The 27,521-nt window shown below is 39.6% G+C and overlaps 1 protein-coding gene across 1 annotated transcript in view; it reads left to right on the top strand.

Moving 5' to 3' along the window:
* Nucleotides 1-27,521, top strand: part of LOC124606174 (probable sodium/potassium/calcium exchanger CG1090) — a 135,537-nt gene that overhangs the window by 88,182 nt on the left and 19,834 nt on the right. Inside the window, exons 6-8 of the mRNA XM_047138140.1 lie at nucleotides 13,386-13,522; nucleotides 13,631-13,838; nucleotides 13,962-14,063. Coding sequence (XP_046994096.1) covers nucleotides 13,386-13,522; nucleotides 13,631-13,838; nucleotides 13,962-14,063 — 447 coding nt within the window. The remainder of the gene's footprint in view (nucleotides 1-13,385; nucleotides 13,523-13,630; nucleotides 13,839-13,961; nucleotides 14,064-27,521) is intronic.

Below are 27,521 nucleotides of genomic sequence, written 5' to 3'. Positions count from 1 at the left end.
ACCTAAACAACCATGGCATTAAGTGTAACATGCTTAAAGTGGCTGTAGATGAATTGCCCTCAGACAGCTCTTCAGCTTTACCAATCTATTTGGCTTCAAAAAAGAATGACATATTTCATATGTGTGGGGATCATAGTTCACTCAATGCCAGACGCATCCCTGATTAATATCCTGTACCCAACACCCAAGAACTCTTCCCATTAATTATCAGATGCTTCCATTTACCGTGTCTTAGACTGTGAGAAGGCATACTTGCCAATGTCGATGGCAACAGAGGACTTTCCTAAAACTGCTATTATTATCGCCTTCAGATTATTTGATTTTTTTGATTCAGACTGAAAAATGTGGCACAAATGCAGCACAGATTCATCACTCTCCATTGCACAAACTCCCATTTTACTTTCGATACCTGGACAGTAATTAATTTTTTCTTCTTCACCACATGAGCATGAAATCTCCTTAAACTAGTTTTTAACATCCTGGAATAGTTAGGCATAATGATGAACATAAAAAAATGCCACTTATGACAACAAGAAGTAACATTTGTAGGTCACTCGATTTCATCAGAGAGGATCAGACTAGTGAAGGAAAGGACTGAATTGATTCAGATAAAACCTAGGCCCTGAACTTACAAGAAACTTCGTATACCTTTGGGCTTGATCGATTTCCTGGCATCACATTCCACAGGCAGCAGCTATCCAAGCACATCTCACCAATGCCCTTTCCAATACAAACAATAAGGAAAAATGAAGTGTTCCATAGTTGGAAGGTATTTTACAAGTTTATGAATGTATCAAAAAGTAGTTACTGAAAGCAGTGAGGTCAGCTGACTCTTTTGGCATGTCCTGCCTCTGTATCACTGCTGACACTAGTGGCACCCATCACCACAGTTTTACAACAGTGAATAGTATCCAGCAGCCTCTACATTTTTTCTCCTGCAAGTTAAAAAGATATCCCAGCATTTGAGGTCAGCATGCAGCCACGAGTTACTAGCACTTTAAGAGGTAGTGAAATACAAGGTCCGGCAGAAAAACCTCCCCTTTAAGGAAAGCTAATAAAAACAAAACCAAATAAGGTAGAACAATTTTATCTATACTAAATAAAAGTACATATTATGCCATTTTAGAAAATACTCTTATGGTCTTACTTTTTAAATAAAACATCCCTTAAATGGCTTCCTGCACTGTCGACACACTGTTTGAGTCTTTCCCTGAAGTTATTCATTACTCTTTGAGTCATTTCAGGTGGAATAGCTTCAACCTCTTGTGTAATTGCTTCTTTCAGGGCTCGTAAAGATTGTGGACGTTGTTCATAAACTTTTGCTTTTAAATAGCCCCAAAGAAAGAAATCACAGGGCGTTAAGTCCGGCGATCGTGGGGGCCAGCCAATGTCTCCACGCAACGAGATCACATGTCCAGGAAACATTTCCTTCACCAATGCCAGTGACTGCCGCGCTGTGTGGGCAGTAGCACCATCTTGCTGGAACCACACGTTCTCTATTTCACCAAAAAGCTCCCTTAGTTGCGGTTGGAGAAAGTCGCGGAGCATGGCACAATAGCGTTCACTGTTGACGGTTAAATTCCTGTCATTTTCTTCGAAAAAGTAAGGACCGATCACTCCGGAATTGTAAACAGCACACCATACTGTTACTTTAGGGCTATGAAGTGGTCGTTGATGAAGTTCTTGGGGATTGTGTTCACACCAGTACCTGCAATTTTGGCTGTTCACTGTTCCGGCAAGGTGAAAGTGTGCTTCATCAGAAAAAATCACAATATCGTTGGGACGAATGTTCCGAAGAAGGTCTTGGCACAAACTTACACGGACACCACAGTCTCGTTCACTCAGTTCCTGCGTAGTTACAATTTTGTAAGGATGCATTTTAAGATCTCGATGCAAGATTCTTCTCACACTTCGATCAGATTTCCGTAATGCTGCCGCATGCTTTTTAGCGGATCGTCGAGGAGATTGTTGAACTGAAGCTCTAACTGCATCAACATTTCCGGGGCCTGTTGCAGTCCGTGGTCGTCCAGGTAGTTTCCTTTTTAATGCGGAACCTGTCTCACGAAAGTTAGCAACCCAAGAATAAATTGTTTTCTTATCGGGAACAGGGTCCCGTCGTCCGAGCGCAAAGCGAATGCGAAAAGCACGTTGAGTATTAATAGGCGATTCGCCATTTTGAATAAAATCTTCCACTACGAAGACACGATGTTCACCAGACCACGCCATGGCGTACACTGAAAACGGCACGTAGGCAGCTACTTAACGACGCGCCCCCCACCACTCTGCTCCTTCTACTGTCCGCTGCACGTTACTTTGTAATCGGGGAGTTTTTTATGCCGGACCCTGTACTTCAGTGGACACATCAAAGGCCTACTCCTCACACTTTCCATGAATCACAGCCCATTGTTTCATGCCATCTACGTTCTTAGGAGGGACATTTCCACTGCCACGTCAGTTCATTGCTCAACTTTAAACAGACATCAGACATATGACCGAGGGAGAAAACATAGTGGCAGACTATGACTCAGATTAATGCCTGCGGCACTCTCACTGATTTCAGTGATTTAGCTGCAGCACAAGAGCAAAACAAACAATCCCAAGATGAGCTTGTGGTTCCCAACATTAATATACTCAACTCTATCATACATTTATTGTGTAGCACATCACAGGATGGACCACTACCCTTAGTCCCAGGAAAATGATCTTTGACATTTTACACAATCTGCATCCAGTGGTGTGCCATGGCATGAACCGATTTTGGAACACTTAGTCTGGTCATGAATTAAGGCAACTGCAGGAAATGATCATGTGCCTGCATTCTTTGCCAGCATAGCAAAACCAGATGCCATGCATTCAAACTGCATGAACATGAAAGGTAGTATTGGCCCTACATATTACCTGAGAAGACAGGCAGTTTTCTAGTGGAAAAACACTCCTGTCGGAGAGCAAAAAAATGTGAATTTCTTCCTGTTTATTTACAAGGTTCTGACTGAAAAGTGGGGTACCACCTGCCTCATTCTGCATTCCTCAGCACCTGTAAAAATTTTCCCAAATATTTTCACATGTGATCATGTTCACACTCTTTATAATATGCAACTCACCTCTAACACCCACAGGCTCCCCTAACTGTAACTCGCTCACAGCCATTAGTCCATCGCTGTAAGTCGCTCATATCCATCTGCCTCCACTTGCCCATTCTCACTCACTCATTCAGCCCAGTCTTTATCTTTTTGTGTCTCTCTGTCATTGTCTCCAGTGTCACAGCTGCAGTCTCCTTCACTCCACACTCCACACTCCACACTCTCCCCTCACTGCCACTGCCTGCCATTTGCTTTCTCTTACTGCTAATATTTCATTCCTTCCTTCTCACTGCTGCTGTCTCTTCACACTGTCACTCCCTCTCTCTCTCTCTCTCTCTCTCTCTCTCTCTCTCTCTCTCTCTCTCTCTCTTTTCCTCATTGTCATTGTCATGCACTCTGTCTCTCATTATCACTGGCTCTCACCAACTTCAACTTTCTCCTTCTCTTTATTCCTCTCCTACTGGCACTGTCTCCTTCACTCTTTCCCTAGCACTGTTCTGTCACTGTCAACTATGTTCCACTGCCAATGTGTTCCTCTCTTTCTCTCACACTGCCATTGTCTCCTACACTCTTTGTATACCACAACCACTGTCCACTATCTTCCAGTATCTGTTACTTTTCCGTCCTTTTCCCACTCACACACTCTCCTTCTCTCTCACCATAAAAAATGCAAATATGCTCAAATGCCAAAATATTTGGTAAAGCTTTTAAAGGTTCTGAGGAAGGGAGAATGAGGCAGTTGGTACTTACTTTTCAGTCAGAGTCTTTTAAACACACAGGAACATATTCGCATTTTTTGTTCTCCAATTGGAGTATTTTTCTGCCAGTTCCCTTCTTTTGCAGCAGGACATGTCACTAATATAAAATGAAATGTATTGGTCAGCAAAATTTTGACAGTTTACTTGTATGAAATTGAAATAGAGCAAAACGAATTTTACTCCTCAGATCGGATTTTACGTCCAAAAAAAATTTTTGTGTGTGCTTCAGCACAACAACATCAGGTTCCCAGAACCCTTACGATGATAATGGAGACACTTTACAGCATATTTCTCCATGCTACATCACTTTATAAACTTTGTTTTTGCCTCACACTGGATTCTACAAGTGTATTTTATGAGTGCAACTGAAGTAACTCTGAACATCGTTATCCTGGAAATGGCTAAAAATTTCAAGAAGATTTTCAGGGTTATTAGAGATTGGAATCTTAGGGGTATATCATAATAATGTCTACCATTTGCTGTGCATAGCTGTCTAGGAATCTACAGCTCAGTTTTGGTACTCAAGAACTGTGTTTTTGAGGTGTTTCTTGCTAATACTGGATAGTAGAGTAACTATGACCCTCTGTGTCTTGGAAACTGGTAAAGATATCAAGAAAATTTTCAAGGTTGTTTAAGATTGGGACTGTACAAATGTTGTTGTGGTCTTCAGTCCTGAGACTGGTTTGATGCAGCTCTCCATGCTACTCTATCCTGTGCAAGCTTCTTCATCTCCCAGTACCTACTACAACCTACATCCTTCTGAATCTGCTTAGTGTATTCATCTCTTGGTCTCCCTCTACGATTTTTACCCTCCACACTGCCCTCCAATACTAAATTGGTGATCCCTTGATGCCTCAGAACATGTCCTACCAACCGATCCCTTCTTCTGGTCAAGTTGTGCCACAAACTTCTCTTCTCCCCAATCCTATTCAATACTTCCTCATTAGTTATGTGATCTACCCATCTAATCTTCAGCATTCTTCTGTAGCACCACATTTCAAAAGCTTCTATTGTCTTCTTGTCCAAACTATTTATCGTCCATGTTTCACTTCCATACATGGCTACACTCCATACAAATACTTTCAGAAACGGCTTCCTGACACTTAAATCAATACTCGATGTTCACAAATTTCTCTTCTTCAGAAATGCTTTCCTTGCCATTGCCAGTCTACATTTTATATCCTCTCTGCTTTGACCATCATCAGTTATTTTGCTCCCCAAATAGCAAAACTCCTTGACTACTTTAAGTGTCTCATTTCCTAATCTAATTCCCTCAGCATCACTCGATTTAATTCGACTACATTCCATTATCCTCGTTTTGCTTTTGTTGATGTTCAACTTATATCCTCCTTTCAAGACCCTGTCCATTCCGTTCAACTGCTCTTGCAAGTCCTTTGCTGTCTCTGACAGAATTTCAATGTCATCAGCGAACCTCTTCTCCATGGATTTTAATACCTACTCCGAATTTTTCTTTTGTTTCCTTCACTGCTTGCTCAATATAGAGATTGAATAACATCAGGGAGAGGGCACAACCCTGTCTCACTCCCTTCCCAACCACTGCTTCTCTTTGATGTCCCTCGACTCTTATAACTGCCATCTGGTTTCTGTACAAATTGTAAATAGCTTTTCGCTCTCTGTATTTTACCCCTGCGACCTTCAGAATTTGAAAGAGAGTATTCCAGTCAATATTGTCAAAAGCTTTCTCTAAGTCTCCAAATGCTAGAAACGTAGGTTTGCCTTTCCTTAATCTAGCTTCTAAGATAAGTCGTAGGGTCAGTATTGCCTCAAGTGTCCCAACATTTCTACGAAATCCAAACTGATCTTCCCTGAGGTCGGCTTCTACTAGTATTTCCATTCGTCTGTAAAGAATTCATGTTAGTATTTTGCAGCTATGACTTATTAAACTGATAGTTCAGTAATTTTCACATATGTCAATACCTGCTTCCTTTGCGATTGGAATTATTATATTTTTCTTGAAGTCTGAGGGTATTTCGCCTGTCTCGTACATCTTGCTCACCAGATGGTAGAGTTTTGTCAGAACTGGCTCTCCCAAGGCTTTCAGTAGTTCTAATGGAATGTTGTCTACTCCCGGGGCCTTGTTTCGATTCAGGTCTTTCAGTGCTCTGTCAAACTCTTCACGCAGTATCATATCCCCCATTTCATCTTCATCTACATCCTCTTCCATTTCCATAATATTGTCCCCAAGTACATCGCCCTTGTATAGACCCTCTATATACTCCTTCCACCTTTCTGCTTTCCCTTCTTTGCTTAGAACTGGGTTTCCATCTGAGCTCTTGGTATTCATACAAGTGGTTCTCTTTTCTCCAAAGGTCTCTTTAATTTTCCTGTAGGCAATATCTATCTTACACCTAGTGAGATAAGCCTCTACATCTTTACATTTGTCCTCTAGCCACCTCTGCTTAGCCATCGTGCACTTCCTGTCGATCACATTTTTGAGACATTTGTATTCCTTTTTGCCTGCTTCACTTCTCCTTAAATTATCACCTTTTTGTAGTTTCTTCAGTTTTAATCTACAGTTCATAACCAATAGATTGTGGTCAGAGTCCACATCTGCCCCTGGAAATGTCTTACAATTTAAAACCTGGTTCCTAAATCTCTGTCTTACCATTATATGATCTATCTGAAACCTGTCAGTATCTCCAGGCTTCTTCCATGTATACAACCTTCTTTTATGATTCTTGAACCAGGTGTTAGGTATGATTAAGTTGTGCTCTGTGCAAAATTCTACCATCTGGCTTCCTCTTTCATTTCTTACCCCCAATCCATATTCACCTACTACGTTTCCTTCTCTCCCTTTTCCTACTGATGAATTCCAGTCACCCATGACTATTAAATTTTCGTCTCCCTTCACTGTCTGAATAATTTCTTTTATTTCATCATACATTTCTTCAACTTCTTCATCATCTGCAGAGCTTGTTGGCATGTAAACTTGTACTACTGTGGTAGGCGTGGGCTTCGTATCTATCTTGGCCACAATAATGCGTTCACTATACTTTTTGTAGTAGCTTACCCACATTCCTATTATCCTATTCATTATTAAACCTACTCCTGCATTACCCCTATTCGCTTTTGTGTTTATAACCCTGTAGTCACCCGACCAGAAGTCTTATTCCTCCTGCCACCAAACTTCACTAATTCCCACTATATCTAACTTTAACCTATCCATTTCCCTTTTTAAATTTTCTAACCTACCTGCCCAATTAAGGGATCTGACATTCCACGCTCCAATCCGGAGAACGCCAGTTTTCTTTCTCCTGATAACGACATCCTCTTGAGTAGTCCCCGCCCGGAGATCCGAATGGGGGACTATTTTACCTCCAGAATATTTTATCCAAGAGCATGCCATCATCATTCAACCATACAGTAAAGCTGCATGCCCTCGGGAAAAATTACGGCTGTAGTTTCCCCTTGCTTTCAGCTGTTCGCAGTACCAGCACAGCAAGGCCATTTTGGTTAGTGTTACGAGGCCAGATCAGTCAATCATCCAGACTGTTGCCCCTGCAACTACTGAAAAGGCTGCTGCCCCTCTTCAGGAACCACACCTTTGTCTGGCCTCTCAACAGATACCATACCCCTCCATTGTGGTTGCACCTACGGTACGGCTATCTGTATCGCTGAGGCGCACAAGCCTCCCCACCAATGGCAAGGTCCATGTTTCATGGGGTGGGGGGGGGGGGGGGGGGGGGGGGACCGTACAAATATATTGTAAAAATTTCAGTCATTTATTATGCATAGCCATCTTGCAATCCATTTGGTTAAAAAAAATGGTCAAGAAATACTTTTTTCAAGTTTTCTGATGAGCTGCTGCTGAACTAATGGTGCCTCCACAACCACCTAAGGCCCCTCCACAACTACCTAAGGCCCACCATAGACCACATAAATGCAAAAAGAACCAACCTATTGCTCCATTTGCATAAACTGGAGGAATTGTGTGCCGGCCGCGGTGGTCTAGCGGTTCTAGGCGCTCAGTCCTGAACCGTGCGACTGCTACGGTCGTAGGTTCGAATCCTGCCTCGGGCATGGATGTGTGTGCTATCCTTAGGTTAGTTAGGTTTAAGTAGTTCTAAGTTCTAGGGGACTGATGACCACAGATGTTAAGTCCCATAGTGCTCAGAGCCATTTGAACCATTTTTTTGAGGAAGTGTGTAATATTCATATTTTGACCCTGCACTGCAGGGTAGTGACACTAAGATGATCCTTCCGTTGGGTACACAAATAGTCCCTTGTCCAAGGGATATACAAAATTCTAGACCCTACTTTTCAGTCACAAATAGAACCTGTGATATAGATACCAGATATATCTAATTTGTATGGATGAAATGAAATGTCGTGTGGCTATGGCCTCCCATCGGTTAGACAAGTCTTTTTACTTGATACCACTTCTGCAACTTGTGTGTCGAGTTTTTATGAATGGCATTTTGGAACACACTGAATAGCATTCTGTTGCATGTGTACCAGTAACATTTGTAAATTAGAGAAAGTTTCTGACAATGTTGTATGGAATATATTCTTTTAAATTCTGAAATTAGCAAGTATAAAATACAGGGAACCAAATTTTATTTACAACTTCTAGAGAAACCAGTCTGTAGTTGTAAGAGTCAAAGGACTAGAAAGAGAAGCAGTGGTTGAAAAGGGAGTGAGATATGGTTGTAGCTCATTCCTGATGTTATTCAATCTGTACATAAGCAGTGGTTGAAAAGGGAGTGAGATGTGGTTGTAGCCCAGTCTTGATGTTATTCAAACATTGATCAAGCATTAAAGAAAACCAAGCAGTAATTTGGAAAGAGAATTAAAGTTCAGAGAGAGTGAAAATAGATCTGGCAATTCTAAGAGAATTTGCTTAGGGTATGAGATGCTAAAAGTAACATGTGAGTTTTGCTCAATAAACAGTCCACATGAGAAAAACTAGAAGATTTTTAAATGTGGTGCTACAGAAGAATACCAAAGATTATATGGGCAGATCAGAAAACAGATGAAGAGTTATTGACCTGAACAGAAATTTATTCCATAGTTTGGTCATATGAAGGGTAGGACATCCTGGGGCATCAAGGAACAGTCAGTTTGGTGACAGGAAAGTGTGGTGACTATATTGAGAAGATTCAAATGATTGTAAGTTGCAGTACTTATGAAGAGATAAAGATATTTTCACAGTATAAATTAGTTTGGAGGTGTGTATCACACCCATTTTCTGACTAAGATCATAGTAACAATGACTGTGATGTGATGTAGTGACAATGCATTTCAAATTTAAGTGCAGGGCTCTAAACTGTCAGCAAACCAAATTCTCTAAGTTTTCCTTTTGCAGTTCAGCTCATGCTTTGCGTAAATTTGACTGCACTGCACTGAAAGAGCTTCTTCATTATAACTTCACTCTGTGATTTTCTATTTCACGTGTTTACACAATGCAGTAATCATCAGAAAAATATGTATAAACTATTAAGTGCATAATGTCGAGACTATTTGTGGATGATGTTGCTGAATGTAGAGAAGCCACAACCCTAAAAAATTGTGGCAAAATGAAGTATACCTGCAGAGTTTCAGTGCTTGGTGCAGGGACTGCCAGTTCGTACTCAACATATGTAATATATTGTTCACAAATAAATGGAAATACTCATTACAAGGTTGCCACACAGTTACTAGAAGCAGTCGTAGCCATTAAATATCTGGGAATATGTGTAGGGAGCAATTTAAAGAGAATCAACATAGAAAAAGCAGATGCCAGACTGAGATTCATTGAAAGAATCCTCAAAAAATGTAATTCGCCCACAAAGGAGGTCGCTTACAAAACTCTCATTCAACTGTCATTAGAGTATTGCTCTAGGATTGATAAAGGAGGTGAGAAGATTCAAAGAATAGAGGGCAGGTTTTTTCACTGGTTTGTTTAGTAAGTGTGAAGCGAGCCTGGAGATACTCATCCAACTCTAATGACAGACATTACAAGAGAGGCATTATACATCATGGGGTGATTTACTGTTAAAATTCCAGGAATGTACATTCCTAGAGATGTCAGCAAATATACTGCTACCTCCTATGTATAACTCATGCAAAGATGACGAAGGTAAAATTACAGAGATTCAAGCTCACACAGAGGCTTATCAACAGTCATTCTTTCTGTTCTCCATTTGTGACAGAAAAGAGAAGTGAGGGAAGTGACAATGGTAAACAAAGTATTTTCCATCATACACAATAAGAGAATGTATGGGGTACCTATTTAGATATAGAAGTGGAAATTGTTTGATGAACATGGTCATATAGCCAACAGGAACTGAGAGAGGAGGCATCAGATGAAAAATGTTTCATAATTCAGGCAGATAGATTACAGGAATACAACATAAAACACCTTCTGCAAGGAGAGAATGTTCTATATAGTCTCAATATTCTGAATTTCATGGATCAGACAAACATTGTGTTAATAACGAACTCTCAGAATGTTATGTAACACACAATTATTAACTTACAAATCACCGTGAGAAGAGGGGATTACCCTTCGAGCCTGCTCATTTCCACTCCACAACTCTAATCACTACCACAAGCTGGACAACATAAAGATAGCAGCAATAGTATTTTCCATATATCTCCATGTAGAAATATGATTACTCTACTGTGCAGTTTACTCAGAAACAAATACTCTTAACAGCTAATATACAGTGTGTATATGCCCCAGGACCACAGAGAAATCTGGGAAAAAACCAGGGAATTCTTCCATGTAGGAGAAATCCAGGAAAAACCTGGATGTTTTTTTAGAATTCCAGGAATTCTTCATTGTTTTAGTTTTCAGTTAATTTCGCCTACTACTGCAGAATGACACTGCAACAATAAAACAGACAAGGGAACAGCACCAAAACAAAATGTTGGCTGTAAAGAACAGCAAAACACAGTCCACACTCAAGCATCTGCCGACAGTAAAATGTGTCAAAGATTATGCATTACTCATAACAACAAACTGCTTTGAGTGCATCTTTCTCATGGGCCTCGTTTTAATTAGTGTGACGTCACAACTGCCTACATTTCTAATAGGTCGCAGAAAAATGTTGTGAATGATGGTTTGAGAAATGTTACTTTTAAAGTAAATTTTCTTTACATAAGACAAATTATGTTACATGTGGAGAATGTACAATGAATTTCTTGAATCATGGAGCATTAGACTCTTATTCATAACTTATCACTGAGGGTTGGGCACTTACGAGGGAACCTCCCCATCGCACCCCCCTCAGATTTAGTTATAAGTTGTTACAGTGGATAGGCCTTGAAAAACTGAACACAGATCAATCGAGAAAACAGGAAGAAGTTGTGAGGAACTATGAAAAAGTAAGCAAAATATACAAACTGAGTAGTCCATACGCAACATAAGCTACATTTACGACGGTGTGAGCTCAGGAGCACTGTGGTCCCGTGGTTAGCATGAGCAGCTGCAGAACGGGAGGTCCTTGGTTCAAGTCTTCCCTCTAGTAAAAAATTTAGTTTTTTATTTTCAGACAATTATTATCTGTCCGTCCGTCTGTCCGTCCGATGCGAGGTAACTGCGCCGTGGTATGGGGATGCTACACCTAAACAGAAAAATTTGAAAACGTTAAAAACATATGTTTTGACAGAGCACAGGGAAAACTGTGCAACTGTGAAACTGTTGCATTCATTTGTTGCAGTTTATGTGACAAACTCTTATGTTTTCATCACTTTTTTGAGAGTGATTATCACATCCACAAGAAAACCTAAATCAGGCAAGGTAGAAGAATCTTTTTACCCATTCGCCAAGTGTACAAGTTAGGTGGGTCGAAAATATATTCCTGTCATGTGACACACATGCCGTCACCAGTGTCGTATAGAATATAACAGACGTGTTTTCCTGTGGAGGAATCGGTTGACCTATGACCTTGTGATCAAATGTTTTCGGTTCCCATTAGAGAGGTACGTCCTTTCGTCTACTAATTGCACAGTTTTGCGTTGCAGTTGCAAAACACAGACACTAAACTTATTACAGTGAACAGAGGTGTCAATAAACGAATGGACAGATCATAACTTTGTGAAAATAAGAAAAGTAAAATATTCACTCGAGGAAAGACTTGAACCAAGGACCTCTCAGTTTGCAATTACTCACACTAACCACGGGACCATGGCGCTCCTGAACCCACACTTTCCTTGATGTTGCCTATCTTAAATGCATGGAGTACTCAGTTTGTATATTTTGCTTATTTTTTTTCATAGTTCCACACAACTTCTTCCTGTTTTCTCGATTGATCTGTGTTCAGTTTTTCAAGGCCTATCAACTGTGCCAACTTACAACTAAATCTGAGGGGGGTGCGATGGGAAGGTTCCCTTTTTAGAAAAATTTCAGGCTCAGTAAACCAGACATTTATGCCACTATTTAAAATTTTACTGGCACATTTTTGTTTGATGTATCTTAAAGGGTAACACATGCCAAAAAAGACCAAGTTTCAAGGATAGTTTTGCATATTTACTTTAGTTCTTTCATAGATTACAAATTATGCAGTAATGATGCCAGAAAGTATATAATTATCATTCAAAAAAAGTACAAAGTGAGTTCTTGAGCAGTTTCACCTATAATTGGCTTTTCTGTGAAAAAGTCAGAGTTCTCAGTGGAACATGTATTCATACAGATAACCTGTGAAATATTTGGTGCACAGCAGTAAAATTTATGATCATGCTTGTCATAAATATGTAGCTGCTGCAATTTAGACTGTGCTCTTAGGATCCTGTCTAACCACGCCCTCAGAAAAAAAAACAGCAAAAAAATTTTGATGACCAATGTTATACGTGAAAGCTTAGCTTTTCTTGTAGCCACACTGTATCTATATTCATTCAAACTATGAACTTCCCTTTTTGTGTGTTCATGCTACTTAACAATGATGTTGCTATTGGCTGACTACATCATATATCCTATTCTCTGGATATCTACTGTCTTTGGTTGGCAAGATCATGTGACATGAGTTATGATTGGCTGACAAAAGCACATTTCAATCTCAATTTCAGCGCTTTGAAAGCTACTGTGTTGTATTTGGTGAAATTTGTGTTTATATTTTCATAGTATGAAAATATGCAGGATAAACATCACCACGTAACAAAGATCTTTCCAAAATGCATTGTTGTTCACAGGGTTTTATTTACTAAAGTGCCAGAAAGTCCTGTGGCAGTGTGTAAAACATTCACTATTCAAAGGACTGATAAGGTTTACAGTTCCGGGGGAAAGTGTACTGTCACTTAACATAGTAAAAATGTACTTTCAGCTGGGGTATAGTGTATTGTCACCTGAGAAAAAGTGTATTTTTATGTGGGAAATCTGGGAAAAATCAATGACTTTTTTTGTTCTTGTATACAGCCTGATATAGCATTTATCACCACCATATTTTGCTACATGTCACACTATATATTACTTATAACAGCATATTTATTTTCCTAATGGAAACCTGCTTATGACAAAGATGACAGACTCACCAGTTTCTAAAAATAAGTTTAATTCTGAATGTAGATGAGAAGGAAATAATCTCTCTGCATACTATTTCCCTGTTAGACATGGAGAAAGGCCCAACTCCACAGCAGCAGGAGTTGCAGCAGCCAACAGGAGGGCCACCACCTGTGCCTCCACCTCCAGCAGCAATCCCACCAACCACTGACTACTACAAACCTAAGGACTACAATGTTCCTGATGTAAGTAATAAGAGCTGGTCTAATATACCAGGCTGTTCATTCCTTATTTAACTAGCGATATTGAGGCAATGATGTTGAAATATGAATGTTGCAAAACCTCACTTTCAGGTTTCTCCATTAGTTATGCCAACTGATGCAGGAATGTGGGAAAAGATTTCATGGGGAGTAACTTTACCCATCCATGCATTCTGTCGCGCAACCATGCCAGACTGCAGGAAAGAGAAATGGCGTCACTGGTACCCTTTTACATTCCTCGTGTCAATGGTTTGGATCTCATTTTACTCTTACATAATGGTCTGGATGATCACAATTATAGGTGAGGAATTACTTTTAATAAGAATATTGCATTCTTTTTTATTCTCGAGTTGATAACCAATTGCAGGTTTTGTGTAATGAGAAGACATGGACTGAAAGAAATTATGGTGTCTTTGTGTTCCAGGTAGTACACTTGGGATACCAGACACAGTGATGGGTCTGACTTTCATGGCAGCTGGCGTTAGTGTCCCTGATGCACTCTCCAGCTTGGCAGTTGTCAAAGAAGGTGGGCAGTATCATTTTTGCATATTGCTACATCATGAAAAATGAAAATTAATTGTTTTCCCCTTCACATTAATTTTAAACTTGTGATCTTTATCATTTAACTCATCACTCATTTATTTCTTGGTGTCTTCCTAGTGGGACAGTTGTTGAAACTGTGACATTTCTTTTATCTGCAAAGTCCACCTTTTTGAATTAATTGAATGCTTTTCAATAACAGGCAGACAAGTTATGCTTCATTTATTTTTCCACATAGATTAAATATAGTGTTAGATACCAGTTCACATATGACAAAATATAATACTCCTTAACACTGATTCATTTCACTGATTCATTCACTCACCATGTTCTGTAAACCCTGCCATGAACAAAAGCCCTCAAGGATGAGGAACAAGTCAAGTTATACATTGATATGCTTAAGCAGCCACTGCTGGCTTCAGCTGTAATTTATGATTACTGTTAATCTATTCAAACTGATAATTATGGTAATTACTGGTAGAGTACTTTATATATCTAAGTTAGGAGAAAAACAATTACTTAGGAAAAAAATTCTACAGCCTCTCTTTATATACTTCTCAGCTGCTGTTTTTATCTAATACCTCAAACAAACCGTTTATGTAATTTTACACAGACCATTATCAGTTCTTTATACACTGGAAAAATGGGGATCTGTCTAATATAGGTATTAGACTTATGCAGAATTTACATTCTTGAATCCAAGACTTCATTAAACTATAGAAGGAATAGCTAATGGTATTCCTTTACTTTGCTTCTGAAAGGTTGGGGTTTCCAATCTTCTGCCTGATCTCCTCTGATAACCTGTTATACGAGAGTGATCCCATAAGTACCCGGCCTGACTGAGAGATGGCAGCCATTGTTGAAAAATCTCTCTGGATTAGAATGTATACAATCTATAAAGCATATGTTTCAAGTTTGAAGACATCACATTGCTTAGTATTTGTTTGACAGCCATCAGTAGTGAAAATTGTGAGTGAACTTGTGAAAATGGAGAAAATTAGTCATCGTTATGTGATACAATTTTATTTTTTTCTGAAAGGCTTCAGTGCAACCAATATTAAAGCTGAGCTACATTCTACTTTGGGAGAGTCTGCTCCTTTCTTGACAACAGTAAAATATTGGATAGCCAAGTTTAAATGAGGCCGTACGAGCTGCCAAGACGAGCATCGCAGTGGTCAACCAAATGAGGTGACTACTCCAGAATAGTAAAGAAAATCCACAAAACAGTACTGGATGATCATTGACTGAAAGTGCGAGAGCTAGCAGACATAGTAATTTCAAAAAATGCGGTACATTGCATATTAATTTAAAATTTGGACATGAGAAAACTGTGTGCAAGTTTTGTGCCACATTTGCTCACACTCGATCAAAAACAATGTCATGAAAATGTTTCAGTTGAGTGTTTAGTGAAGTTTTGCAGCAACAAAGCAGATTTTTTGCACCATTTTATAACCATGGAGTCTGCAGCTCGTGGTCGTGCGGTAGTGTTCTCGCTTCCCATGCACGGGTTCCCGGGTTCGATTCCCGGCGGGGTCAGGGATTTTCTCTGCCTTGTGATGACTGGGTGTTGTGTGCTGTCCTTAGGTTAGTTAGGTTTAAGTAGTTCTAAGTTCTAGGGGACTGATGGCCATAGATGTTAAGTCCCATAGTGCTCAGAGCCGTTTGAACAATTTTTTTTTATAAGCATGGATGAATCATGGGTCCACTACTTCACTCCTGACACAAAAGAAGAATCAAAGCAATGAACACAAATTGAAGAACCAACTCCAAAGAAGGCAAAGACCATTTCATCTGCAGACGAGGTCATGGCTTCGGGGTTTTGGGTTGCACATGGGATAATTCTCATTGACTACCTTGAAAAATGGAAAACTATCAATGGTGAGTATTATGGGAAGTTATTGCAACATTTGGGTGAAGAAATCAAGCAAAAACAACTGCATTTGGTCAAGAAGAAAGTGTTGTTTCTTCAGGGCAATGTGCCAGCTCACAAGTCCATTATTGCAATGGTCAAAATTAATGAATTAAAGTTTGAATTGCTACCTCATGCACCCTATTCACCAGATTTAGCCCCCTCGGATTATTTTCTGTTCCCAGACTTGCAAAAATGGCTTGGTGCTCGAAGATTTTCAACAAATGAAGACATGATGTTGGCAGTTAATAGTTATTTTGAGAAGTTAGATAGTTCTCATTATTAAAAGGGTATCGAACTTATTGAACATCGCTGGGAAAAGTGTATAGAGCTGAAAGGAGATTATGTTGAAAAATAAATATATTTTTTTCCAAAATTTTTGTGTTTTCTTTTATGGGACCACCCTCATTGACTTTTGGATCATAATATAAAACTCCTTTAAGAACACTACAGGGAGTTGCATAGTCTATATGTAAGTTATTTCTACTTCTAGTATTATGGTTTTGAATTGCAGAGTTCATCATAAACTCACTCTTGTTATTAACAACAAATACCATAAGTCAGTATGTGTATTGACATGTAGGTGTAAGGATCTTCAGATTCCTGAAGAAACCTCTGTAAGATATTTCATTTTCAACTTTTCACACTATTCATGTTGTACACTTCTGTGAAATAAATACTTTTTTCTCCTTGGTTTCAATGCCCCAGAAGATTACGTCTCAGGACAGAACTGAGAGAAAGTACGTAAAGTGGCCTAGCAATTGACACATTGAGAGAGACAGGCACAACTGTGCTTCTTACTTACTTCTCAATCTTCTTCTACTGGTGCCATCTCAGTTTATTATCCATCTAGATGCTCAGGAACTCCACACAGGGAGCCTCATCCAGTGTGTGCCCATTGATCTCTACTTTTGGTACCTGTAAGTCATTTTATGTGTTTGGAACTGCACAATACGAGTTTTTCTAAGGTTAAGAGCTAAGCTGTTGGCTGTGAATCAGTTGTAAGCCTTTTCCAATATTCTCTTTGTTATGTGTGACATGAATGTGTTTGCGCCCTTTATGAATATACTTGTCATCAACAAACATTACAGTTTTTGAAGAGTCCTTCAGTCTTCCATAAAAATCATTTATGTGAACCAAGAACAGGAGTGGACCAAGCACTGAACCTTGTGCACACCATAGTTAATATTCCTCACTCTGAATTTAATCTTATTCTTGGCGTATCATTTGTTAACATGCCCCCTGTTTTATGTTGTTAAGGTGTGACTTCATCTGTGCAAGGAGAAGACAATTAATGCCATTCTATTTTAGTTTCCCTAATAGAATTTTATGTTCTACACAATCAAATGCCTTGAAGATTATAATTGAAACTTCCTGTCAGATTAAAACTGTGTGTCAGACCAAGACTCAAACTACCGAGTTTGAGTCTCGGTCCAGCACACAGTTTTAGGCTGCCAGGAAGTTTCATACCAGCGCACACCCTGCTGAAGAGTGAAAATTTCATTCAAGATTATAATTAATGCTAATAGGGTTATTTTCCTTGTTGGGTTCTATTAGAATTATGTTTGTGAGATGATGTATTGCCTTCTCAGAACAGAAGCCTCTGAAGGAGTCACACTGAGCTGTTCTTAAGAGGTTATTCTCAGAAAGATGGTTCAGTACTCTGTTGTAAGCTACTTTCTCAGAAAAATTTATATATATAGAAGGTGCTACCCAAAATATTTGGGACTGGTGATGCCATCTGTTGAAAACCTTACCTTTGGACTAATGGTCACCATCACCCTTGAAGTAATTCCCATCAGCACGTACACACCGGTCCTAGCACTTCTGCCACTGGTCAAACGTTTTCTGGAAGTCCTGTTCTTTGAGGGTGTTTGTCACCACCAGCAATGCTTCTTGAATCCTCTCTAGAGCATTGAACTGACGGCCTTTCAACTTGAGTTTCAGTTTCAGGAATAACACAAAGTCACAAGGTGCCAAATCTGGCAACTACGGAGGGTGGGGTAAACTGCCATGTTGTTTTTTGCCAAAAAGGTCCTGGTGAGCAAAGTCGTGTGACAGGGCATGTTGTCGTGATGCAGCAGTCAGTTCTCTTGATGCCAAAGTTCGGACTGATGTCACGTTTTCATGGAGCCATTGCAAAACATCACAGTAGTATATGGAATTCACTGTCTGGTTGGGTGGGACAAATTCTTTGTGCACAATTCCCTTGGTATCAAAGAAAATGATGATCATGCTCTTCACTTTGCTCTTCACCTTTCTCACTTTTTTGGGTCTTGGAGAGCCTGGGCTCTTTCACTGGGACAATTGTTGCTTTGTCTCTAGGTCATAACCGTAAATCCAGCTCTTGTCACTGATGATAACTCGTGACAAGAAGGTTGGACCATCAGATGCGATCTGACGAAGGTCCGTGCACACTTCAACATGCTGCATGATGCATGCCCAATTCATCAGTCAACATTTGTTGACATGTCCCATAACCAATACCCACTTCATCCACACGAACCAGTTGTTGAAATTTGGCAACAATGTCTACTGTTGTGAGGCTAACAGGCCTTCCAGAGTGAGCATCATCTTTGACGTCTGTACAACCAGCCCTGAACCGAGCATGCCACTCAAACACACACGTATGGCTCATGCTCTGTCCCCCAAACACTTGTTGAGTCATTGTGAGGATCTCCATAGCATTTTTCATGAGATTCACACAGAATTTGATACACATGCGCTGTTCTGTTTGCAGATCCATCGTAAAATCGCAACACACTAAACACAGAGTATTGTGGAAATCACTGTGGACATGCAACATGTCCTCCCATCTGAATGCCACTCCGCACACTGACTCATCAGATATGCAGCTCTTGTCACCTAGTGGTGCCAAGATCTACTACTCCTACTTTCCAGATGGCAGCACCAGTCCTGAAAATTTTGGATTCTACCTTATATATCATCATAGCCAGAAGAGTTGGTATCTTTAGTGACCCAATGATTTTTGTGATATCTCTAATGCATAAGTTGGCAAAACCGATATCTGGTGGTGGAATATGAGTTACTTGTCTTAAGTACATTTACTGGCTCTGCTTTTAAGGAACCATTTTTTTTCCAGCTACTCTTAGGGAGAATTCGTTGAATTTAGTAGCTCCTCATAAATCCACAGCCTCTGGTGGGCCCATAGGTACTGACCACCCGCCATGCCATCCTCTGCCAAAGGCGTCATTGTATATGGTACAGAGAGGCATAGGGTCAGCACATTGCTCTTCAACCATTGTCAGCTTTTGCGACTTGGAGCCATTGATACTCAGTCATGAAGCTTCTCAGTTGGCAGCACGAGCCTGTGTGCACCCCATTCCAGTCCTCTCACCACATAAAAATTGCTGGCATTACCGGGAACTGAACGTGGGTCCTCTGCAAGACCATCGGCTGTGCTAACCTCTCAGCCACAGATCTGGATGAATTTAATAGCTACTGTCATCTGGGGGTGGAACATCATTTACTTTGCTGAGTTTACTTATTCCATTCCTTACAATGCAGTAAATTGTTCTTGTATTGTTATTTCTGTTACTTTTAATTTTTTGTGTGTTATTACACAATTTTTAGCTTTTTGATGATGTGGAAGAAATTTGCAATATTGCTTGTTGAGCATTTTTAAGTCTTGATTAGAGCTAGTCCTTAGCATTAAATAAAGCTCTCTGTGTCTAGTACAAAATATTCTGATACCGGATGTTAGCCACTGTTCTTCTTGGCATCCACTTGATCCATGTTAGCCACTGTTTTTTTTGGCATCCACTTGATCCATTGAAAAATGAAAATTGTATTCATAATGCTGTAATAACATATTTAGAATGGAATTACATTCTATGTGTATTTTGTGGCCTTGGTAAACTTCTTCCCATTTTTGACCTGTAATTTCTCTTTGGCTAGTTAACTGAGTCATTGTTTATAATTATGTGAAATTTTACTTTTCATTTCTTAATTAAACCTGTTTGATGAGAATGCATTATTGCTGCAGTTTCACCATCATAGTCAGATAAACCATTTATTATGGGACTCATATCAATTTTGCTAAATACAGTGGGATTTAGAAATTATCAATTAGAGTTGTCTTGTGTCCTGTTCTTGTTGGAAATGTTGCTGTGGGGTTGAATCAGAGTTCGAGTATTCTTCCTAACTGAAGATTGAAAACAGAAAATGTTGTAACTGCCTTCCACAAAATGTGTTTTCAGTGGCAATGTGTTTTCAGTACTCTGTTGCATGTCTACATTTATTCAAAGTGTCAAATCATGAATAAAACACATCAAACATTCCTTATTTGATGTTGCATTGTCTTTGTGCCATGTGTCTAAGTCCCCTCCATTTAACCTGGGAAGGTTTCAAGGTTGGTGGTTAGTGGGCACAGGTCTTTGAGCTGTGACAGAGATTTTTCAATTATAGAGAAATGAGTGAAGGTAGGCAAGGCCTTTCTTCCACAGGATTTACGCAAAATTATTGACTCAGCTAAAGCTATGATCTCATTCCATGTTTCCAATGCATACAACTGACTCCTTTGATTTTTAAAGATACAGCTTAAACATTGTTGTCAGTACAGATCTATAAGATATGCAAGTGCAGTATAATCAAAGTAGCTCAGAGTTATACATCTCAAATAGCTATGTAAAAATTCTTATTCTGAAACAAAAGAATGCAAAAATGTCAATATATTTAAAAAAGGAAAGGCAATGGCAGATGTATATCATGCATGTTTCATCTGAAAGACCAGCCATTTTTATCAGCTGCAAAAGAGAAAGACATGTCTACGATGTTGCCATTATTTCCTGGACAGTAGAAGGAGTTTTGCAGGAAACATTGCAATGTCAGATCCCAAGAATGGTGTTGTTTAAGAAATGCAAGCCAATACTGAGAGATTTTTTTCTTAAATTTAATTGTGTAACTCTCTTGTAAAAAATTTGAAAGAAATGACAAATGATTTTTGTTGGCTACAGTTCTAATAATTTTATTACTGCTGTATTTCTTTACTTGAATATCACAAATAAAATATAGTGCCCCTGCAATAATAGAAGTTGAAACAAAAACTTTCTTCTTGGCACTTAAAATGAGTCAGTTTTTTGGTATGACATTCAGAACGTCCTTAAGAATATCTTTTTAATTTTTTTGATAAAAATAAATCAAATTGTTTGCACATTATAAATAGGTATAATTTAGTTTCTAACAAAGACTGCTGGATACCAAGACACACATGTCTGCAGGAACATTGCATGGTACATCTTAAAAAAACACAGGCACTGCAATATCGCCTCGTGGCTAATGTCCATGCTGTCTTAGTAATGTAAAAGATTTAGTTATCCATCACAGTCCCTACTCCATTCCTTCACACATATTTTGTGGATAGGTGCAGTCATGAATAGTTTTGCTGCCAATGTTTTGTTGCATGATTATCATCATCATCTTCAGGTATTACTGGTCTTTGATTCCTCCAGTTGTGATTATTTTGCCTCTCGTACTAGTACTTGTGCCACTGGTGGTTGGTGTTTGGCATTTACTCAGGCTCATACCTCTGTTCTTGTCATTTTTGCTTGTTACAGTCGTTACTACAGTTATTGTAACCAATACTGTGTTGTTCACCCTGAGCATCCATTTGATGTTTGTGGCGGGTACGACAGTCACCTGACGTGTGTTACCTGTGACCATTACGAGTGCCAGAAACCATGGCTTGACTTGTCCTAGTCTTTATGTCCTCTTGTATCAGGTCGATTGAGTCATAAATTCCTCTGAGTTTGATTCTGATATATGTATTAACTTCTCATGTACATCAATGGGAAATTTCCCCCTTAGGATCTGCAGAATGTCATGATGTGACATTAGCTCTCCTCAGTACCACATCTTGTTCACATATTTTTCAAATTAATGTCTCAGGCTTTGTTGATGGATGCTGAAGAGTTCCAGATTGAGCACTTCTTTCCTGAGCCATTCCTGTTACCATTTGACCAATGATTGTCCAGAAACGATCTTTCAAACTCAGTCATATATACAACTATTCTGCTGTCTTGCAGCACTTTGTGAATATATCCACTCACAGATCTGATTTTTTGGACATCATTTCATGAGTGCAGTAAAGCACAGCAGAATGCACAAATAAATAAATACAAAGAGATGGATATTCTTTTTATCTGGCAGAAAAGTCTGGAACTGTTGGTGCGTCATCAAATCCCCTTCCATGAATACTGACGTACCGTTCAGTGCAGCACCCATCATGTATTGCATTTTGTTGCGACAGATGAGCAGCTGCTCATATTCCCCTCATGTGTGTCTGATTTATCGGTGCTTTCAGGTTTGTGTCTTACTGAGTGAGTGCCACGCACAAGCTCTTTAATCGTCATCTAATCCCATATTTACTAAGTCAGTCTGCTTGCTAATGGCACCGTTACATTGCAGAAAATCTTTTACTTTCTGTTCTTTTATCTCATTGAGCTCACTTTTTGGTGCATTTGTCAAACCTTCACATTCATTTAAGATGAGTAGCCACCTGAACTATTTTATTGTTGGTTTCTTTTGCAATTCTTTCATCATTTACAAATGTCCACTTAGCAAATTTGGCTGCAAATCACTCACTTTCCAAATCAGATTGTTCATTTTTTCTGTTAAAGAAATAAGTTACTAACATGTTTGGACAATTGACAAGTGATTTCAGGTTGTGATTCCTAAGACTGATTTAGTTCTCCTACCTCATCAGTTAATTTTGTGATAGCTTCAGATAGTCCAGTCTGAGCTTGTTTCAATTCTGTAATTTCAGTAGAGATTTTATCTTGTTTTTCCAACATAGCTTTCTGTTTCGCCATCATAGCACCTGTTTGATTCAATATTTTGGACATTTTCACAAATACAATGGTATAAAAAGTTATTATTTCACTAAACCACATCAATATGTCCTATCATACAGGAGACAGTGTGTTACATTTTTGGAACTAAGAACTTTAATTATTTTTTCTTTTATCCTTTTTATACCCTTATACACAATGTGCATACTTCCTTGTTCAGCTAACAATTAGCAACAAAGATCTTTAAGTTGTAAATATTATAATCAATTCTGAAGATGGCAGGCCCTATTTGCTGAACCATCAATTGAGTAAACAATTACCCGACTACTCATAATAAGCACCACATGGAACAGAAACAACAAGGATATGAATGGATAATTCGTGAATGAAAATAATAATAATAATAATAATTTGTTAAAGTTCTCACCAATAAATTATTTAATTTATGTAGCAACATCTGCTACAATCACGCTTACAAGTTTATCAATTTAAATGATACAATATGGCTAATTTGGTCTATCTCTACTCAGTATGTCCATTCAGTACAATTACAAGACATGAGTAAATCTATAGATTGAATATTCAGTAGAAAGAAGCCACAGGATAATTGAGGGCCAGGCAGTGATTTAAAATATGTGTCTTAGTGCCTTTGACAGATAGCGTGTACACAATAACTACTCTGATTCATAACCCAGTGATTGACATTTAGAAAACACTGTAGTATGTAAATAATTAGACTTCAGATTCATTTCCACCAGGAACAGCATGCTCCATGGCCATATTAATGAGATCCAAGCTAGAAGCAAGGGCAGCATCAGTCATAAATTTTTAATCTGTTTGTTGCAGATCAATTTCAGCTACAGTGTAGCTATCTTCACTACAGTTACATGCCATGTGAATTTCTATTTATGATGAGTCATCATGACTTGAATGTAATTGCACTGAAGATAGCTACATAGTAGCTAAATCAGTCTGCAATAAACAGATTAAAAATTTATGACTGATGCTGGACTTCCCCCTATCTTGGATCTAAAATGTTATAGAGTTGCAATTCTCTGTGACAGGTAGAGTGGTCACCAGAGTGCATAAGTGTTCTTATTACCAGGCTTGTTAGAGCATGAGCAGCATCAGATGTTGAGTGATCACTGTGAAAGGTGTGAAGATGCCGTGTACTTGTGTGAGACAGTATTATAAGTATTTGACACCGCCATAAGGCAGGATCGCAATATTGTGCACCAAGCACATCGTAATCCCTTTACATATGCACCTGCAATATGAGAGCAACATCCTGCATTGTCTGGCACCATCGGTTGTAGATTAACAAACAGTTGCCGGACTAAGAAATTATCGCCCCATGCGCAGGCTGCCATTAACACCACATCACAAATGACTGTGCTTGGAATGGTGCCATCACCTGGAAGCATGTCCATGACTGCTTATGAATGGCATCACACTGTGTTCAGTGATGAATCGTGGTTCTGCACTACCCTAGATAGCCATCATTGGCGAATACGGTGGTGACGTTGAGAGAGGTCCCATTCTTCCAATGTTTTGGAAAAGCACTGTGGTGTTACTTGTGGCATCATGGTATGAGAAGCCAATTTGTATAGTTTCAGGTTCATGACTGGTAGCGGTCGAGGGAACTCTGATGGCACAAGTGTATGCCATGGACATCCTGCATCCTTGTGTGTTACCTCTCAGGCGAAAGTATCACTGTGCTATTTTTTCACAGGGCAATTCTTGTCCACACATAGTGCTTGTCTCTCAGTGTGTGTGTGTGTGTGTGTGTGTGTGTGTGTGTGTGTGTGTGTTTTATCTACAGGATATTCCAAAAGTACTTTTACAAACTTTGGGGACAGGTTCCTTACACGAAAACAAGAAAAAATGCCAAGTAAACATGAGCTCTAAAATGCATATCTTAAGAGCTATGAGCACTTGTTCATCTTTGCTACTGTGAAACACATCTCCTCTATTGAAGAAGTTCATATCTGCTACTGTCAAACACATCTCTTTTATTAAGGAAGTAGTCACATTCAAACATTGCTGCAACAACTAATGTGGGCGTATCATGTAGTTGTGTGCAATAGTCAAGGTTACTGATAATGGATGCTTTCCCAACTTTATCTGTGGAGCGAGATGCTCCATATGTTTGTGAGGAAACACCACTGATTCTCATTTTTGAGGTGATATTGCAATTTCATTTTTAATCAGTCAAGTAATATGGCAGCTTGAAGTGTGCTATGACATATCATCAGAAGTTGAAATTTCTCTGCATGAAGTTTAGTACTGGCCACTCATTCTATCCTTGTAATTTTACATTTTTTAAGTGAATAGGTCTGTTCATTTTGATGCACTTAAATTTAGTAAATGGGCCTGTTCAGATACTTGTAACTGGAGTAGGAGGAGTTGTCAACAATTTTGTGAATTTATTTTTAAAACTGTTTTCAATGTCTGTCAGTTACTTTAATTTGCAACAGACATCAAATATTTTTATAGCAACACAGTTTGGTCCTTTCTGTTCAAAAGTAAGCTTACATTGTGAGAAGTGAGGACTATTTTTGATCTTGGTGCTGTATAGTTAACTCTTACTATTATTTTCAGTCTGTGACCAGTTCTTAACAACAGATTTAATGAGAAAGTGCATTTACTAGTTGGTTAGTGTTTGCATACAAACATTTTTTAACAATTGCTCTCATGAGATTTGAGAATGTGTACCAGACACCTGATGTTTTAACATTGGTCATACACAGAACAGACAAGAGGTTAGAATGTTGGTGTTGTGACTCGCCGATCATTCAAAGCACCGCCGCGCAATTACGCACGTCCTCTACGTGTGGTGCTGTCTGCCAGCCATGCAGCAGCTGCGCCACCGAAGCGGCCAGCCGAGCAGTGGCCGCTAGACTGGGACTCAGTGCTCATTCGAATGTTAACGTGTGCACATGTCTTGGTTGTCAACTTACTCTGTGACTTATATGTGTTGTGTCATTCTGAAATATATGTGTTCAACTTGACGTTGTAAGAGTTGGATGTACACGGTGTGCACCTGTGGCCAAACACACATATAGCATGAATTATGATTTGACTATTGTGCTTGGATTTAAAACATGACTGAGTTTAAAAACTCAGGCAATATGTTGATGGATGTTTTGTTATTTCTGTAACTTAATGGTCAAAACGTTTCTAGATTATATGACAGCAGTGTCATAAAGTGAAGTTATCGTGTTACGGTGTTTTACGATGGTGAGAAGCAACCATGCATAAAACTTAACATGAAATACACTGATCAGCCAGAACAGTATGATTGCTGACCTACTATCCAGGTGACAGCAGCATTACCTGGCAAGGAATGACTGCTAGTCACACACATGTATGGTGCATGTAGTATCAGTGAGCGTGCTGTCCATGTGAAGAATGGGGAAGGCGCACAATCTGTCTGAGTTTGACCATGGATAGATTGTGATGACCTGAAGGCTCAGCATAAGTATTTCAGAAACTACATGACTTTTGGGGTGTTTGAGGAGTGCTATAGCGTGCATCTTCAACACATGGTGAAACCAAGGGGAAACCACTTTGAGATATCGTGGGGCTGGGCAGACTCATAAAACAGGTGGTGACCTGTGTTGGAAATAACATCACACTTTAATGCTGGACAGGAAACAAGTGAGTGTGAGCACACAGTGCACCAAACACTCCTAACAATGGGCCTCTGCAGCTGACAACCCATGTATGTATCAATGTTAACAATCTTGTGACAGCCAGAGTGAGAGCACCAGCAGCAGCGAGTACTGTTTGTATAAAGCGTTTATTTTGCATTTTGTTTACGACCTTCCACTAAGGAAGGGATTCTATTTGTGTTTATCTGCTCTGCATAGTATCTAACAGTTCTTGATAAAACTTTACGTAGTTTTTGTGTTAGATTTCTTAGTGTTTTCTTGATCGTTTAGAACAGAAAGCGCCCTACAACCGTCTTTTGTTTGTTTCGCGGCCGTTAGCCACTAGTCACTTGAATCAGCAGTTGTCTTGTGACAGCCAGAGCGAGAGCACCAGCAGCAGTGAGTACTGTTTGTATAAAGCGTTTTTGTACTTATTTGCTGCGCTTAGCTTTTAAATAGTTTTTCTGGGAAAACCTAGCGTAGTTTTCGCGTCTCGTATTTCAGTGAGTGTTTCTTGATTATCAGAGTAGCTCATCAGAAGATTATCTTGGGAATTTGTCACCGTATAGAGTAGGGTAAACATAGTCATGTGTAGGGACTGTGGTTGTTGTGAGCGGACGCAAGGAGAATTGGCCACTCTTCGGGGGCAGGTGGAGGCTTTGTCTGTTAGGCTCATCGAGCTCGAGGCGCAGGCATCGGCTCGTAGTGGCGTTGGGGCAACTGTGGTGAGACCTATGCCTACTTCAGTGGCCTTGGAATCACATGGAACCCCTGATGTCGCTGCATCTTCCGGCAGTGAGCATCTTACCGGTCAGCCATCACTCCAGGGTGAATGGCGGACAGTGGTGGGCTCGCGCGTGCCTGGCCGAAAGGCGAAGGTGGGATCTGGCCGCGTGGCAGCTGCCTTATCCCTTTCCAGCAGGTACGGGGTGCTTCCTAGTGGTGATGACATCGTTTCCGAGCCACCACAGGATGCCTCGCCTGTTGGGCCAGTGGCCGATTCTCCGGCAAGGTCCCGACAGTCACAGAGGGCGGGCCTATTAGTTATAGGGAGCTCCAACGTTAGGCGGGTT

Source organism: Schistocerca americana, chromosome 3 (genome assembly GCF_021461395.2).
Source record: "Schistocerca americana isolate TAMUIC-IGC-003095 chromosome 3, iqSchAmer2.1, whole genome shotgun sequence".
Classification (NCBI taxonomy): domain Eukaryota; kingdom Metazoa; phylum Arthropoda; class Insecta; order Orthoptera; family Acrididae; genus Schistocerca; species Schistocerca americana.
This window is presented reverse-complemented; position numbering and strand designations above follow the sequence as displayed.